Source organism: Pongo abelii, chromosome 8, assembly GCF_028885655.2.
Source record: "Pongo abelii isolate AG06213 chromosome 8, NHGRI_mPonAbe1-v2.0_pri, whole genome shotgun sequence".
Lineage (NCBI taxonomy): Eukaryota > Metazoa > Chordata > Mammalia > Primates > Hominidae > Pongo > Pongo abelii.
In genome coordinates this window covers 97,684,428-97,701,548 of record NC_071993.2, presented here as the reverse complement: position 1 = coordinate 97,701,548, position 17,121 = coordinate 97,684,428, and the positions used below count along the sequence as shown (strand labels likewise).

The 17,121-nt window shown below is 37.3% G+C and overlaps 1 protein-coding gene across 3 annotated transcripts in view; it reads right to left on the bottom strand.

The window, feature by feature from the left end:
- Positions 1-5,280: 5,280 nt before the first annotated feature.
- Positions 5,281-17,121, bottom strand: part of RPP30 (ribonuclease P/MRP subunit p30) — a 33,353-nt gene continuing 21,512 nt past the window's right edge. For 2 of the 3 annotated variants that reach the window (XM_009245617.3, NM_001133845.1), the window contains 5 exon segments: positions 15,589-15,705; positions 14,997-15,026; positions 14,563-14,600; positions 14,088-14,167; positions 7,756-9,961 (listed from right to left, as the gene is read on the bottom strand). In XM_009245617.3, coding sequence (XP_009243892.1) covers positions 9,855-9,961; positions 14,088-14,167; positions 14,563-14,600; positions 14,997-15,026; positions 15,589-15,705 — 372 coding nt within the window. In that variant the 3' untranslated portion in view covers positions 7,756-9,854. 3 annotated transcript variants of the gene reach the window in all.

Below are 17,121 nucleotides of genomic sequence, written 5' to 3'. Positions count from 1 at the left end.
TTGCTAAAAAAAAACGCTAATGATCATCTGAGCCTTGAGTGAGTCATAATCGTTTTACTGGTGGAGGGTCTTCCCTCCATGTGGATGGCTGCTGACTGATGAGGGTGGTAGTTGATGAAGATTGGGATGGCTGCATCAATTTATTGAAAGAAGACAACAATGAGCTTACCACATCAATTAACTCTTTCTTTCATAAAAGATTTATCTGTAGCATCTGATGCTATTTGATAGCATGTTACTATCAATAGAACATCTTTCAAAATTGGAGTACATCCTCTCAAACCCTGTTACTGCTTTATTAACTAAGTTGATGTAATATTCAAAATCCTTTTTTTGTCATTTCAACAATGTTTACAGCATCTTCACTAGGAGTAGATTCCATCTCAAGAAACCACTTTCTTTGCTCATCCATAGGAAGCAACTTCTCAACTGTTCAAGTTTTATGACAAGATTGCAACAATTCAGTCACATGTTCAGGCTCCACTTCTAGTTTTCTTGCTATTTCCATCACATCAACAGTTACTTACTCCACTGAAGTCTTGAACCCCTCCAAGTCATCCACACAGGTTGGAATTAACTTCCTTCAAATTCCAGTTAATGATATTTTTACCTCCTCCAATGACCCACGAATGTTCTTAATGGCATCTAGCATGGTGAATCCTTTCCAGAAGGTTTTGAATTTACTTTGCCCAGATCCATCAAAGGAATCGTTATCTATGGCATATAGCCTTATGAAATGTATTTCTTAATAAGACTTGATTCAAAATGACTCCTTGATCCATGGGCTACAGAATGGATGTTGTGTAAGCAGGTATGAGAATAACATTCATCTCCTTGTACATCCTCATCAGATGCACATCTCCATCAGAAATCTTGGGTGACCAGGTGCATTTTCAATTAGCAGTAATGTTGTGAAAGGAATATATTTTTTTCCTGAACAGTAGGTTTCAATGATGGGCTTAAAATATTCAATAAACGATGATGTAAAAAGATGTGCTATCATCAAGGATTTGTGGTACAATTTATAGAGAACAGGCAAAGTAGATTTAGCATAGTTCTTAACAACCCTAGGATTTTCAGAATGGTCAGTGAGCATTGGTTTCAACTTAAAATCACCAGCTAAAAAAGGGAGTCAAAGCCTTGAAGCTTTGAAGCCAGGCATTGACTTCTCCTCTCTAGCTATCAAAGTCCTACATGGCATCTTCCAATAGAAGGCTGTTTCATCTACATTGAAAATCTGTTGCTCAGTGTAGCCATGTTAATCAGTTATCTTAGCTAGATCTTCTGGATAACTCACTGCAGCTTCCCTATCAGCACTTGTGCTTCACCTTGCACTTTTATGTTACAGAGATGGCTTCTTTCCTCAAATCTCATGAACAAACTTCTGCTGCAGTTCTCCCAACTGTTTTCAGTAGCTTCCTCACTTCTCAGCGTTCATAGCATTGAAGAGTTAGGGCCTCTGGATTAGGCTTTGGATTAAGGCATTATTGTAACTGGTTTGGTGTTCTATCCAGACCACAAAAACTTTCTCCATTCAGCAATAGAGCTGTTTTGCTTTATCATTTGTGTGTTCACTGGAGAAGCACTTTTAATTTCCTTCAAGAACTTTTCCTTTGCATTCACAACTTGAGTGAGAGGCATAGTTTTCAGCCTATCTTGGCTTTCTACATGCCCTTCCTCAATAAGCTTAATCATTCCTAGCTTTCGATTGAGAGAGATGTGTGGTTCTTCCTCTCACTTGAACACTTAGAGGCCATTGTAGGGTTATTAATTGGCCTAATTTCAATATTGTTTTGTTTCAAGGAATGGGGAGGCCTGAAGAGAGGGAAGGAAATGGGGAAAGCTGGTCGATGGAGGAGTCAGAACACACACAACATTCACGGATTAAGTTCACTGTCCGATATGAGTGCAATTTGTGGCTACCCAAAACAGTTATAATAGTAAAATCAAAGAATACTAACCAACAAAACACATATAATAATAATGAAAAAGTTTTTAATATTGTGAAAATTACCAAAATGTGACATGAGAGAGACAGGAAACAGGCACATGATGTTGAAAAAATGGCACCGATAGACTTGCTGTTTACAGAGGTGCCACAAATCTTCAACTTGTAAAAAATTCAGTATTTGCAAACACAATAAATTGAAGCACAATAAAAGGAGGTACGCCAGTAGTTCTTGGCTAGGTGCTAAGCCAGGTCCTAAGACCTGTGGTAAGAAAAAGAGATTGTCCATGACATGCCCTCCTGGAAGATATGAATATTAAAGGAATAATGAGGAATAAATACATAGTCATGTGCCACAGAATGATATTTCGGCCAACAATGAACCACATATACAAAGGTGGTCCCATAAAAATAAAATGAAGCTGAAAAATTTCTATCGATAGCGACATCCTAGCTGTTGTAACATCGTAGTACAGTGCATTACCTTTTCTATGTTTGTTTAGATACACAATATACTTACCATTGTGTTATAGTTGCCTACAGTATTCAGTACAGTGACATGTTGTACAAGTTTGAAGCCTAAGAGCAATAGGCTGTATTGCTCATATAGCCTAGGTGTGTAGTAGGCTGTATCATTTAGGTTTGTGTAAGTAACACTCTGTGATGTTCACACAACAAAACTGCCTAATGATGCACCTTTCAGAACGTATCCCTGTCGTTAAGTGAGGCATAAGTGCATAGTATCTGTCTGTTGTAAATACGATGAAGGAAACAATACAGAGTACTGAGTGTCTAAGATGACGAGGCTTCTATAAAGACTTCTTTGAGGTGGTAACCTTTGGGGTTTGTCTGAAAGGTAAACAGGAGTTATTCAAGAATCAAGTGTTCCAGGTAGCAGGAACACTGCTCTATGGAATACAGCAAGGATATGAGAAATGTTTGGCACTTGTGGAAACACATGAAAGCCAGTGAAGTCTGATGTGAAACACTAGCACCAAGAGACCCATTTTGGATAAGATCATATATGTTAACCTCTTAGATATGCCTCTAACCATCTGGGAGAGTGTATACGCATAGTCCATAATCAGAAGGTCTTCCAGTTATCTGGTCATAGACACATATAGAGTTGTGAGAATGGTTTGAAATATTTTTGTACCTTTTCTATCTAGTGTTTTACCAATCCAGGGAGTCCACTTCCCACAGGCATTGGGGATTTCATTGTTATCTCTGACTCCCAATCTTGTTTGTCGGCCCCTCTACCTTCCCCACAGGGGTCCTGGCTTAAGTTTGTCAGACTTTTAAGGCCCAGGGTCCTTCAATTTCTTCCAAGTGAAACACCTACAACACAGACATTTCTCTTGCCAGTGCTGATGTTTCATGTGGCATAACTTCAACGTGTTACCATCATGTGACCAACTTTTCTTTATGGTATCTGCCTCAAATCCACCTCCCCTAAAGAACTGGGAGGGTACACGAGAGAAGAGAATAAAGAGTTAAAAAGTTTTGTGTTGCACATATAAATATTTGCACTAATAACTAGGTAGAAGGCATGAGAGACAATATGGAATAAATCCCATTAGAATAAGACAACTCTTAGTCATCTCTGCTAATGGAAAAGATAAACACGTTGGGGGAAATTTTTAAGTTTTTAATCACATAGTCATTTTTTTATAAGGTTCTCTCCTTGCTTTCTCACTGACTCAACTCTTTGCCCACAATCTTTCATTTTGTGTTTGCTCTTCAGTGAAGGGCACACCACACTGGCCAATGGAGAGTCCTAGAAGTTGTTTTTGACCTTCTTTCCCTCATCCTTCTCTTATAAACAACCACCAGGTCTTACCAAGTATACTACGTAAGTAGTGCTGTGATCTGTCCATGTTTTCCAATCCTAGGTGCCTCTGCCCTAGTTCAGGTCACCATTACTTCTCATCTGGATCACTCAAATAGCCCTCCCAGGCTCCTGGTCTCCAGGCTTGCTTACCTCCAGAATGTTTTTCAAGTTGCAGACAGAGTGATTTTTCTAAAATGCAATGCTGATCAACTCACTCTCCTCTTTCAACCCTTCGATGGCTTCACATTTCCCTCAGGATGAAATAAAAACTCCTAAAAATGTCTTATAAAATCCTTAAAATCTGGCTGCTGTTAACTCTTTATTCTTATCTCTCATAACTTTCCTAGCCAAACTCTAAATTTCAACTCAACTAAATTTTCAGTTCCTTAAAAAATCCAGGCACTTGCTTTACTGTTTTCACATACTGTGCCAGCTCCCTGAAGACTCTTCTTCCCACTACAGCCCACTCCACCCCATCACATCACTTCTCCTCATTCCTCCCCTTTGGTCTAGCTGTATTTCCTCCAGGAAGCCATCTTTGAGTCCTTAGATTCTATTAGTTCCCCCAGGTGTCTTCCTGTTGCACTTTGCTTTTTCCCCATAACATCTGTCATACTTCCTTTCCCCTCCTCTTGAACACCCAATACTTATTATGCCAATACAGAAATGAGTAACAAAGGAAGCAACACATCACCAATAATCCTGGTTTCACGACATTCTGATTATTTCTGTGCACGTTATGGGTATTGTGTATTTAGCTTTACAACTTCAACTGAACAACTTATTCTAGACATCTTTATAGACAGTATTCTTTTGTTTTAATGTACAATGAATTATTTAATCCTGTTATTATTGGGTATTTAGGTTGTTTCCATTTTCACATTTAAGACATTGTTGCAGTGAATATCCTTATCCATCCACCCTTTATAATTAACCAGTTATTTCTGAAGAATAAATTGACATCAAAAATATAAGACTTGCATCAAATTGTATCTCCCTCCACACCATCTTGAAAATACCCACTTTATAAATCTTTTTTTCTTTTAACTTTCAACCTGATCAGCCAGATATATTTGTGGTGATATTCCCCTAAATGACTAGGAAAGTTCAGCATCTTCATGTTACTGGACATTTAAAAAAATCAACTTTATTTGTCCAATTTTCTAAGTCAGGTCTCCCGGAAGCAGCATTTCAAATTAGGATTCTTGTGCAAGTGACTTACTGAGAGTCCTCTATAAGGGAATGAGAAAAAACAGAACAGGGCAGAAGAGGCAAGTATGTGGTTTCAGGAGAAATCCACACACGGTGTAATTCCATGGGGTGCTCAGGAGCATAAATTGTACCACCGAGGCCAGTGGGCCGGGCTGTAATGTCCTGCATCAGTCACTGGCCATGGGCCAACCTCAGAGGAGACAAAACTTCCCAGGTATCTTCAGGTAAAGTGACTCTCATCAGCCCAGGACAATCCTCTGGAAAAGGGTGAAGATAAGTCATTAGTACCCAACATCTGAAGCACTGGCAAAATAGGTACACCACCCTGGGAATGGGGATCTCTGTGGATGCTAACAGCATGTCATGTTGGGTATTTAAAAAAAAAAATTCTTAAAAGCTAAGCATATGAAACCTTCCTGGAATATGCATTGTAAATGTACTTTCCTACTTGTTGTTATGTAGAGAGAAATCAATCAAACTTTGTTTTCTGGCTTTGATGACCATGCTTAGCAGGTCTATTCCAATCCAAGATTATTATTTTTTTAATTAGCTTATATTTTCCTCTAGTATTTTACAAGTTTTTAAAAAAATTTAAATCTTTAATCTACCTTGATTTACTACGGGTGTGTATCGGGTGTGAGATAGAGATTTGACTTAGTTTTTTCCTAAATAATAGCTGACACTTCAATATTTAAATTAATATAATCAAATAATAAATAATAAAATAGTTGGTACTTTCTTTTTTTTTAGAGAGTCTTGCTCTGTCGCCCAGACTGGAATGTGGTGGCGCGATCTCAGCTCACTGCAACCTCTACCTCCCGGGTTCAAGCAATTTTCCTGCCTCAGCCTCCCGAGTAGCAGGGATTACAGGCATGGGCCACCATGCCTGGCTGATTTTGTATTTTTAGTAGAGACGGGGTTTTGCCATGTTGGCCAGGCTGGTCTTGAACTCCTGACCTCAAGTTATCTGCCCTCCTTGGCCTCCCAAAGGGCTGGGATTACAAGTGTAAGCGATGGCACCCGGCCGTAGTTCATACATTTTATGATAGGCCCTGATCAAAGTAAGCCTTCCACAAATACTAACCTACTTAACCCTTGCAATAATGTCACAGGTAGGGAGAACAGATGAAGTGAGGCACAGAGAGGTTACATAATTTGCCCAAGGTCATAGCTAATGAGTACTAGCAAGTTGGGCTTTAAACGCACTTAGTTTTTCTTTCCCCTATGCACTTAACTGGTATGCTGTACTGCCTCTCCCAAATAGATAACCAATTATTTCAGTATCACTTACTGAACAATCAATCCATCATTTCTTCTTATATCTAAAGTGTGATCTTGGACTTCCTGCTCTTTTCACTGTTCTTTCTGAATTTCTGCACCAATTAGTTTTAATTACAGTACTAGAGTTTTGTTATACTCTGTAATTTCTGCATTGTAAGTCCCTCCCATTAGGTTTTTCCCTGAAATTTCCAATTCTCATATTTACTCTTTCAGAATACCAAGTCCAAAGACCAAATACATAAACAAGAAAACAAAAAATACTTATAGGCATTTTGATTCTAAATTTTGTTAAATGCGTAATTTGGGGGAGAATTTGATTTACAATTTGTCTCATTCAAGAAAACAATGTCTCTCTCCATGTATTCTAGTCTTTATTTTCCCTTTATTCTCTTATTACTTTCATTAAGTTTTCTTTATAGAGGCCCTACACATTTCTTGGTAATTTATGTCTCTGTGAATAGTGTCATCTTTTAAAATTATTGAACAGGTTATTAATCAAAACTGGTTTTTGTGTATTTATACATAATTGGCCACTCTGCCAAACTTCATCTTGGTTAGGCAGAGGTATCGTCATCTTGTAGCAATTAAATTCGTGGTTCATTCTAACCAAAGTAAATATTAGAAGGAAACTTGCCTCTGCTATTCACTGGTGATCAGCCATCATGCCCTACTATTGTGTACAATGGCATAAACACGGATGAATAGAAAGCAGGCACAACTGCAAACACATACTACACAAATGTGTAGTAAATGGACGTAAGCTGAAAGGTACCTATATTTCTATTTTTTCCCATTTATTTCACGAGTTTTCCAAGACAGTCATATCCGCAAATAATTTTACCTCGTTTCTATAACATGAAAATCTTATTGTATCTGGTGCAACTGTAGCTGGTACATCACTAATTCATAAATTAAGATGGGACACCCCAAAAAATTGAACATACATCCTGTTAAGCATTTTGAGCTTAAAATAGTAAAATGTATACTTGGGTACCAATCTTTTACAGAAGGGTCAAAGCCTGTTCTTGGGAGTATGATCTCTCTGACGAGAGATCCAAAGTTGTCTTTCTTGAATTCTAGTTCCTTTAAAGCAGAAAAGGAACTTGACATTAGTGAACCAGTCCAAGTGCAGAGTTTTTACTGATCATCCCCAAATTTGTTATCCTTCTCACACCTAATTTGACAGCAGTTCTTTGTCATGACTCTTTTCCAAACCTCTCCAAAGTGCTGACTTAGTTTTCCCGGGAATTCTTCATTTGCCCCCAGTAGCTCATCAATTTTCATATTTAAAAAAATAATTTACTTACAATGCTAAATACAGCTGGCATAAACAGATTTGTGAATAAACACAGCTGACTTTTGGTCAAACTGGCACACAAGGAAATGGCAGACTTTTGGTGTGTGGCCTCAGCAGCACCGGCCTCAGTTTTACAGAAGGAATGGGTAGGTTAATCCATCAAATCAGCCAAGTGGTAGTCAAAAATGCTTTTGGAGCCATCACATTTAATATACACAAAAAACAGACACATACGAACATATATATGTATGCATACAATATTCTACTTTAATTTTGCCACGGGTTTTTATTATTGTCGTTTTAAAAATCAGGAGTGGATTTTAAACTTTATTAAATGTCTTTTTGGCATCTATTAAAAATATTCTGATTTTTCTCTTTTGACCTATGAATAAGATAAAGGATACTGCATTAAAAAGAACTGGAAGGCTGGGTATGGTGGCTCGTGCCTGTGCCTGCAATCCCAGCACTTTGGGATGCTGAGGCGGACAGACTGCTTGAATCTGCCAGGAGTTTGAGACCAGCCTGGACATGGCGAAACCCCATCTCTACAAAAAAATACAAAAATTAGCTGGGATGTGGTGGTGCATGCTTGTGGTCCCACTTACTTGGGAGGCTGAGGTGGGAGGATGGCTTGAGCCCAAGAGGCAAAGGTTGCAGTGAGCCGAGATTGTGCCACTGCACTCCAGCCTGGGTGACAGAGTGAGACCCTGTCTCAAAAAGAAAAAAATAAAAAAAAATAAAATAAATTTCACCTAGTCATGATGTACTTTGTTTTAATGTTTTTTTAATCAATATTTTATTTAAACATTTGTATTCATTGGTGAGGTTATAAAGCTTTCTCTTTTTAAAATTGTATTTTCTTGGGCCGGGTGCAGTGGCTCACGCCTGTAATCCCAGCACTTTGGGAGGCCGAGGCGGGCGGATCATGAAGTCAGGAGATAGAGACCATCCTGGCTAACATGGTGAAACCCTGTCTCTACTAAATACACGGCGGGCGCCTGTAGTCCCAGGTACTCAGGAGGCTGAGGCAGGAGAATGGCGTGAACCCAGGAGGTGGAGCTTGCAGTGAGCAGAAATTGCGCCACTGCACTCCAGTCTGGGGGACGGCGTGAGCCTACGTCTCAAAAAAAAAAAATTGTATTTTCTCCAACCCGCAGAACAGTTGTCTTTCTCTTGTTTAAAAAAGTTTCTTATTCAGTTATACCTCTGGCTCTACTCCATTGTGTTTTAGAGCCCTTACATTAATATTGCATAAATGTACATATTTGCATAAAAAGCTACTTCTACTTAACATGATCCCATTATAAAAATAAATTATTTCCAAAGTTGGTTCAGTTCGATGCTTTGCTATTTTTAATACAGCTATTAGGAAAATCAATATTAGGGTTTTAGGGGTTTCTAACTAAAAGTAAGGAATCCTATTTCAAAGACCTCACGTAGGTATGAAGCAGTGAAGGAAGAGGCCAGGTGTAATTTTACATGTGTATCCTCTCTCCTTCCACAAATTCTATAACAATTTCTTTTAGAAAAAAATGTTGATTTGATGAATACATGAAAGAAGCTTAAAACAAGATCAACTGAAGTCACTTCTTCAATATAAGTTTGAATATCTTCAAAATAACTATTTGAGTATGAACAAGAAACTCTTGAAAGCAGCTCTTAAAATATTCAAACATCTGGCTGCATGTGGTGGCTCATGTAATCCCAGCACTTTAGGAGGCCAAAGCGGGAGGATGGCTTGATCCTAGGAGTTTGAGACCCACCTCAGCAACATAGTGAGACCATGTCTCTACAAGGGAAAAACAAAAAAAACCAAAAATAGCCAGGTGTGGTAGTGCACACCTGTAGTTCCAGCTGCCTGAGAGGCTGAAGTGGGAGGATCACTTGAGCCCAGGATTGAGGTTGTGTGTGAGCTGTGATTATGCCACTGTACTCCAGCCTGAGCAACAAAGCAAGACCCTATCTCAAAAACAAAATGAAACAAAAATACCTGAAACATCTTATTCAAGTATATTTGCTGTTATTTATCACTTACACAATGGAGAAATAACTAGTCTTTCTCTCTTAAAGTACATCTAAATTCATTAAGCTGGCAGCCTTTTAAAAAGATGCTTCACTAGGTTTCGTTTGTTGTTTTAATGGGTTGCAAGTAAAACCGTTTTTATAGACTATTGATTTCTAGCTCCAAATGAAAACAGTAAATCACACAAAGGTTTTATTTTTGTTGTGGCTGATGAACTATAAAAGGGAAGAAGGGAGTGCTGACAGAGACTGGGGCATTCTTTTCAGCCCTCACACTTGGCTTTCTTGGAAGCTGGAAGACAATCTTCATCTTCTGATGGCCGAGGTTTCTTCACTGTAGAAATAATTCCAAAAGCAGTTTTTCTAGTTTCTGTAAAACAGGGAAACCATCGTGCTTGAAGTTAAGACATAATTTAAAATGAGGTGGTTTAACATATGACTTTGGCTTACAGCAATAGTAAATGATAAGCCATAATGAACTGCTATGGGTGCTAGTGCCATTTACTGTCATTATCTTTTTTCCCAACATACACAAATATCAGTATATTATTAACATCTAATTCATTCCTAAAGATTACCTCATGAGTAAAACTGCAGGACAGCGTTATCTCTAATGGTCTGTCCATGGCATCTTACGTAGCCAGAACCCAGTCACAGACATTGGTGTAGCAGACACTTTATATATGGTAGACAGACAAATCAAGAGAGCAAACACAGCAATCAAGTGTACAGCTCCCATGTGGAGCACATGCTTGCCTCATTTTACAGCATGTACCCTATCTCTCTCATTAGAACATCAAGGTACCTCTGAAGAATCAATTGCATTATACTGCCAACACTCAACAATGGCCTGCTTATGCAAAATGTGTTCAATAAATACTAGTTGAGTTAATGAATAAAATCAAACTCATAAATTTATTGCTCTCTTTAACTGGTGACAATAAACAAAGAATAAACAGAAATTATTAAAAGATTAGGTTGGCAGAGTTCAACTCAAATTTAACCAATTTCTCCTAGAAACCTACTAATAGGCTAGGCACTGTATCCATATCCAGAGGGTATTAAGATGCCTAACAGACAGTGCTTTTCCCTAAATACATGCATGTGAGAAGCACAAATATAATAGGAATGGAGGCATCCACAAGACTTAACTGCCTGGATAAAGCAATGAGGTATTATATAAAGGTGACACTACTCGGAATAGGGTAAACGGAATAAGAAAAAGAGAAGTATTCCTTTACAAAGGCATGGAGAGAAAGGTAAGAAGAACCTAGGTAAAATAGTTTAGGGGACAATATGGCTGATGTGAAGGAGGAATATGAAAAAATTAGGAGAAAATAAGGCTGGAAGGGTAACTTATGAAAGGCCATAGTGTCATGAAAACAGACTCAAACTCTGTCCTTAGAAATGGAAAGGGATTATGGAGAAGGAGAGAGACACCCATTAGCTACAAAGGTGGCAGAATCAAAAGAACTTGAACAGAAATTTAGCTATGAATTATTTCTTATTTCAAGTAATAAACGTAAAGTCAACCATAAAGTGTTAAGCATTATCAAGATAAACTTAGTAAATCTACTTTGCCAATTATTTTAAAACACTTTTATTTATAAAAGGGATAAAACTGCTCTCAAGGTCATTAAAATGCCAACATAATAAGAACCTCAAAATAAAAACCGTTAATGATTTCCATTTCACCAAACGAAAAACGTCACACTTACAGCTATTAATTTATATCACTGATTCTGTACCCATAGTTTAAAAATCAACTGAAATATAAACATTATGAAAATCAGCACTTTTTAACAAAATGCATTAATTTCTTTAGTGTCTTTTAAAGACAAATGCATTTCTTGGTAACAGCAAGAAGTTACATTTGTGTATGCTTTAGTTTATAAAATGTTTTCACATATAGTATTTCCTTTAATCATCTTGCCAAGGAAAATCTAAAGGATTATTTACGAGTGAATAATTTTGCTCACAAGGGGCTAAGGCAGGTGTCCCCAACAGGTTCATTTTGGTCCAGGGGCTGATTGAGGGCATGAACTTTATCAATCACAGGCCAAAGACTCTGACCTTGGGCCTCTTTCCTCTGTCCTTTCCCCACAACCTCCTCAGAATTGCTATTCATTGGTTTCTGGATTTCTGGACCCACGAAGAACCTAATTCTGATTTCCTGTGGCAAGCCTTCCAAGCTGAAAGCCAACTACTATGTGTTCCAAGTCTTCTGCTTGCCAGGTATCCATGCCTGCACCACCCTCGTGATTCGTCTCATCATGAGGCTTCCAGACCCTTTAAGGACCGAGTAGACATTTTCCAATAGTGTTTCAGTGCACTGCTGTCCTTCTTAAATGTAGCACTCAGAATGATACAGATGCCGGCTGAGATTTCATCAATGACAGTATAATAATGAGGCTTTGAATTTCCTTGCCTCAGAATCCTTTACTTCTAATATTACCTAAGCTGAATTAGCAATCTTAAGAACACATCATACTACTGTCTCATACGGATCCCAATGGCAACGAAAACCAGGGTAATCATATTTTATCATCTAGTTTAGGACACTCTTCAGGGAATAGAAGTGCTAATAAGGTCACAGAAACAGCAGGCATAAACTAGAACTGTCCTGGGTACACTGGGGTGAATGGTAATGCTACCTGAAGTTCAAAAGTCTTAAGGTTAGCTTCTATAAAAGCCTGATTTTAGACAGAGAAAGACAAACATCACATGTTCTCACTCGTTCATGGGATCTAAAAATCAAAGTAACTGAACTCCTGGAGACAGAAAGTAGAAGGATGGTTACCAGAGGCTGGGAAGGGTAGTGCTGGGCTGAGAGGGAGGTGAAGATGGTTAATGGGTACAAAACAAACAGAATGAAGAAGACTTAGTATTTGATAGCACAATAGGGTGACCATAGTCAATATAATTTAATTGTATATTTAAAAATAACTAGAATAGCATAATTGGATTGTTTGTAACACAAGACAAATGCTTGAGGGTATGGACACCTCACTTTCCATGATGTGATTATCATGCATTGCATGCCTATATCAAAATATCTCAGTACCTCATAAATATATACACATACTATGTATCCACAAAAAGAAATCCTAAAAAAAATACTTTACATATTATGTATTATATGCTGAATAGTTGAGTTCTTAAAGTCAAATGCAGGACTTCCTATTTTCCTATACATAAAATTATATATGTATTTATATTTTAGTTTCTGTTTCTTGTTTAGTCCATTTTGGAACCCCAACTGTTACTCAAAATCCTGATGATTGTTTATTTAAAATAGATCAAAATAATGACAGAACTACCAAAGTGTGAACCAACTGTTCCCTAATTTCAAGAAAATCATTATTAAAAATCTCCATTAATTTGATCACTCCCAAAGCTTAGGTGATGAGTTCTAGGCTACATAATAAAAAAATCTCAAACTAAAAATGTTGAAACTAAAAGCAAAATCATCTAATTTATGGCAAGCAAATACATAAGCAGTTCTCTCAAGTGGAAATCAGATCAATAAAGCCCAACATACGAGCCCTCAATAACCTAGCTATTCATATGACAAATAACTCAGTCTATATGTAGCAATCTACTCTGAAGTTTACAATTCATTTGGATGATATCAATGAAATTGCTTCTTAACCACTACAACTTGTCCTAAGAATTATAAAGATAACGAAGACAAAACAGTGATCAAAAGCTTAAGTTGTTTTAATAAAATTTCATTTTCATTTTCCAAAGTTTCAGCATGCTTTCAATTTTTAACATCTGATGAGCAGGAAATTCGGTCAGTGAAAAGGTACATATACAAAACGTGAGTAAAAAATGTACAGTCTGGCCAGGCATGGTGGTTCATGTCTGTAATCCTAGCACTTTGGGAGGCTGAGGTAGGAGGACTGCTTGAGCCCAGGAGTTCAAGACCAGCCTGGGCAACACAGTGAGACTCTGTCTCTACTTAAAAAAAAAAAAAAAAAGGTACAGTCTGGACACAACTTGACCATGTAAGCAAACATGGGAAAAGAAACATTCTGAGTTATAATAAATGTAAAAGTTACAGTCTATGTTTTTTTAGTTGGATTTTTAAATATGTATTTGCTGGTTTTGTTTTCCTAATAGTTTAACATATATTTTTAACATATCAGTTCTCTAAAACAGAGATTTTCAACAGGGAAAGCATGGCCCTCTGGTGAGGAAGAAGAAGGAAGGGAGATTAGAAGCCTATCAAAATGTGGGCAGGAGCACACATGTATAGCTGGAGGAACTATTCAATACTCATTTCTGTAATGAAAACTATATTCATTCTACAAACTTTAGAAAGTAAAGCCTGAAGTGAGGGTGAGAAAACACTGATGACTGTGGTTAGAACAGGTTGCGAAAAGACGACCCCAAAGGAACTCTGTAGGGTAGGGCAATAAAAATAGGTATGGCTGTAAAAATGACTTGCTTTTAACATGACCATTCAGTTTGTACTGGAAGAACTTGCTTACCTCCATGGAGAAGCGCTGCTCGGCAGTTGGTGGAAACCGCAGCCTTGGCATCACTTTCAGAGAGCCCAAACAGCAAGCCTCTTGCGGGAGCATTAAAGATTTCAACCCAGAGTCAGCCAAGAACACGAGACTAACACAAACACAACAGAAAGTGCCAGCTAACCTGGTCATCTTGAGAGGCTAATTAATTCAACAGCAGTTCTTAGTCCAACTGGAACATGCATCTGAGAAAAGACTCATTTAACTCTAAGCTTTTATCATATGAAGTCCCTCATTCCCTCTTTTCAATCTCACGATTAATTAAAAAACAGAAGCATAAAGCTCTCTATAATGTTATATAATTTATTTTTGAAGTTTTTAATTGGTAAACTTACAGTAAAAGGTTGAGAAAAATACATGTTCAACTATAATATGACCTCAAATTCAAAATTTCCTGAAAGACAACGTCAACAACTTTTTACTCAGAAAAGGATACAGGTTTGCCACATCATATGGCCCTCTTATTTCTAAAGGCTGAAATGAAATGAACAAAGAGTAGATATGTGAAAATTATTTATAACATTTCAATGACATATAGCTAATTAATGGAATATTTAAGTATCCAAAAATAAAAAAATTACATAAATTTAAGTCCTTATAATTTTGATAGGTTTTATAGCTTTTGAAAATATAAGAGAAGCTTGAAAGGCATTTTGTAACAGTATAAAAGAAAAACTAATTATATAAACAAAAGTTGAAGCCTAAAGAAAGTGGGGATAAATTTTACTATTTAGCAATTACAATGAGCGAATGCAGTTAAAATAGAAAAAAATGCAACAAATATTCATTTACTATTTTAATTTATCCCCTAGAAACTGCAAAGTTTTATAACCTGAAAGATGAAAACAAAGTACTTCATGCTAGACTTACCCTTTCTGCAGCACTAGATATAATTACATTCTACAAAATAGAAAGTGATTAATATTAATCTTAGATAAATGCAAAAAAAGGAGTTTCATAATATAAATAGCCAGTAATCATATTTTAACATTTAAGGCTCAAATACCAACTTCTTTTAAAGATATGGTAAATAATTAAGGTGAAAAAAATGAAAGACTTCATGTCAAACTAAAGGCAATCTGTAATAAAAAACAAAATATGTTTTCCTAACAGATCTTAGTAAAGATGAATTAAGTTTAAAAAACAAGATGAAAAGGTCACATATCTTAATTCAACTCAGTGAGGACAACTGTTATTCTAGACTTTTCTTTCACAGTATGTAAACTGCAAATTTTTATCAAAAGATATGGCTTCCAACACATCTTTTTCTCCCTTACATTATTCTTCCCTTGGTATTTTTCTTTCCCTTAAAACTTGCAGAGCTCACTGAAATGGAAGAATTTATTCCTAATGCTATGAGAACATTCTGCTTTAAGGAAAAGGAGTCAGTTTGACAATTCCAGTGTACTACTAATAATAAACTGCCAGATGCGAAAAACATCCTAAAATTATAGAATCATACCTTTCCTTTGCAGATTTGCATCAAATTGAGGGCATTGGAAATTGTATACCTTCTCATTGTGGAGTCTTTGATAGCAGGGCTATAGACAAGTTCAAAAGCCAGGCCTCGGTCAATTGCCTTCACAGGAAATAAGGAAAACTGTCAGAGATAAGCATGCACTGGCCTACTTCATTTTCACTGATTCTCTCTTCACATCCTTCCTCACTCCCTACCACTCACCCCTTACATGTCAAGGTACAGCTTTATGAAAGACAGATTAACACTCAAATGGCACCACCCATAAGGAGAAGAAAATAAATCCATGGCTCTACTTGATCAAAAGAGTTTAACTTGGCTGTGGGGAAGCTGACTTTACATAAACAGGAATTATAAAGAGGCTAAGAAGAACGAAGTCCCAATGGGGTGAGAGAGGGGCTATTACTCCATGAACTATCAAAGGAAAACAGAAATCTACTCCCTACATTTAGAGTAAACTGTTTGCAAACATAGTAAACCAAGTAATCTGACCTATGAACGCACAAAGAGACAAAGAAATGAAGAGCTGAAAAAAGCCCAAAGAACCAAGGGTGGGAAGGTCTTTCAGGTAAGTAATTTATTACCTATATGTTGAAAAGAGAATAGCAGCCATAGTTAATTGAGTGCTGACTATATGCTAAGAGAGTCTTATATATAATATTTAATCCTTACTACAATACCTTTATAAAGCATTACTGCAAAGACTGCTAATTGCCCAGATATCTGTCCTCTCCTTTTTCTTTAGTAATAAAGCCCCTGATTTTTCACTGGGCTTATAGCCGCACAGCAGAAAAGATGGAACTGCCCTTGAAGATTTTGCCCAGCTCACCATACAAGCTTGGCTTTTTTCATGAGAAAAAGAAACTTCTTTATTTAATGTACTCTTACTACATAGGGATCCACAGGTAAGTAGATGAGTGGAAATGAGATTGAAATTAACCACCATACTGTTCAGCTTTCCTAATGAGCACCTAAATGTCTGCATCCATTCACAAAAGATGTTTTAAGCCCACTATGTGCAAAAGCTGAGATGGTTCCTCCCTTCTAAAAGCTTACATTTTAGTGGGGGAGATGATCAATAACCACACAAAAATATAAAACTTCAACTGTGTTAAGTGCTATCAAGAAGTTTGGACGGGGTTGAGGAAGAAATTAAGCAGTTAAATAGTAGAGGAAGGTGCACTTTCAGAGGGCGGTCAGAGCATGCAAAAGTCTTCAAGGTTGCAGCATGGCAGCACATAGGGAAGGTCAAATGCTGGAGAAAAATAATGAGGAAGACAGGCTAAAGAGGATGGGAAGGGCCAACTGTGCAGGCCTTTAGAGCTGGTGATGAGGATTATTCCTAATGGAGAAAACATCTGAAGGATTTTCAGCATAGAGATGATAATAAGACTCTCAATTGCAAAAGCCACTTGAGTGGCAGTACTCTTTCAAATGAATAAAGAAAGAATGGTAGGCATGTTCTAGGCAGTATGGTCCAAGCCTCTGCTTGGCAAATGAGTTTCGATTGCCCAGAGT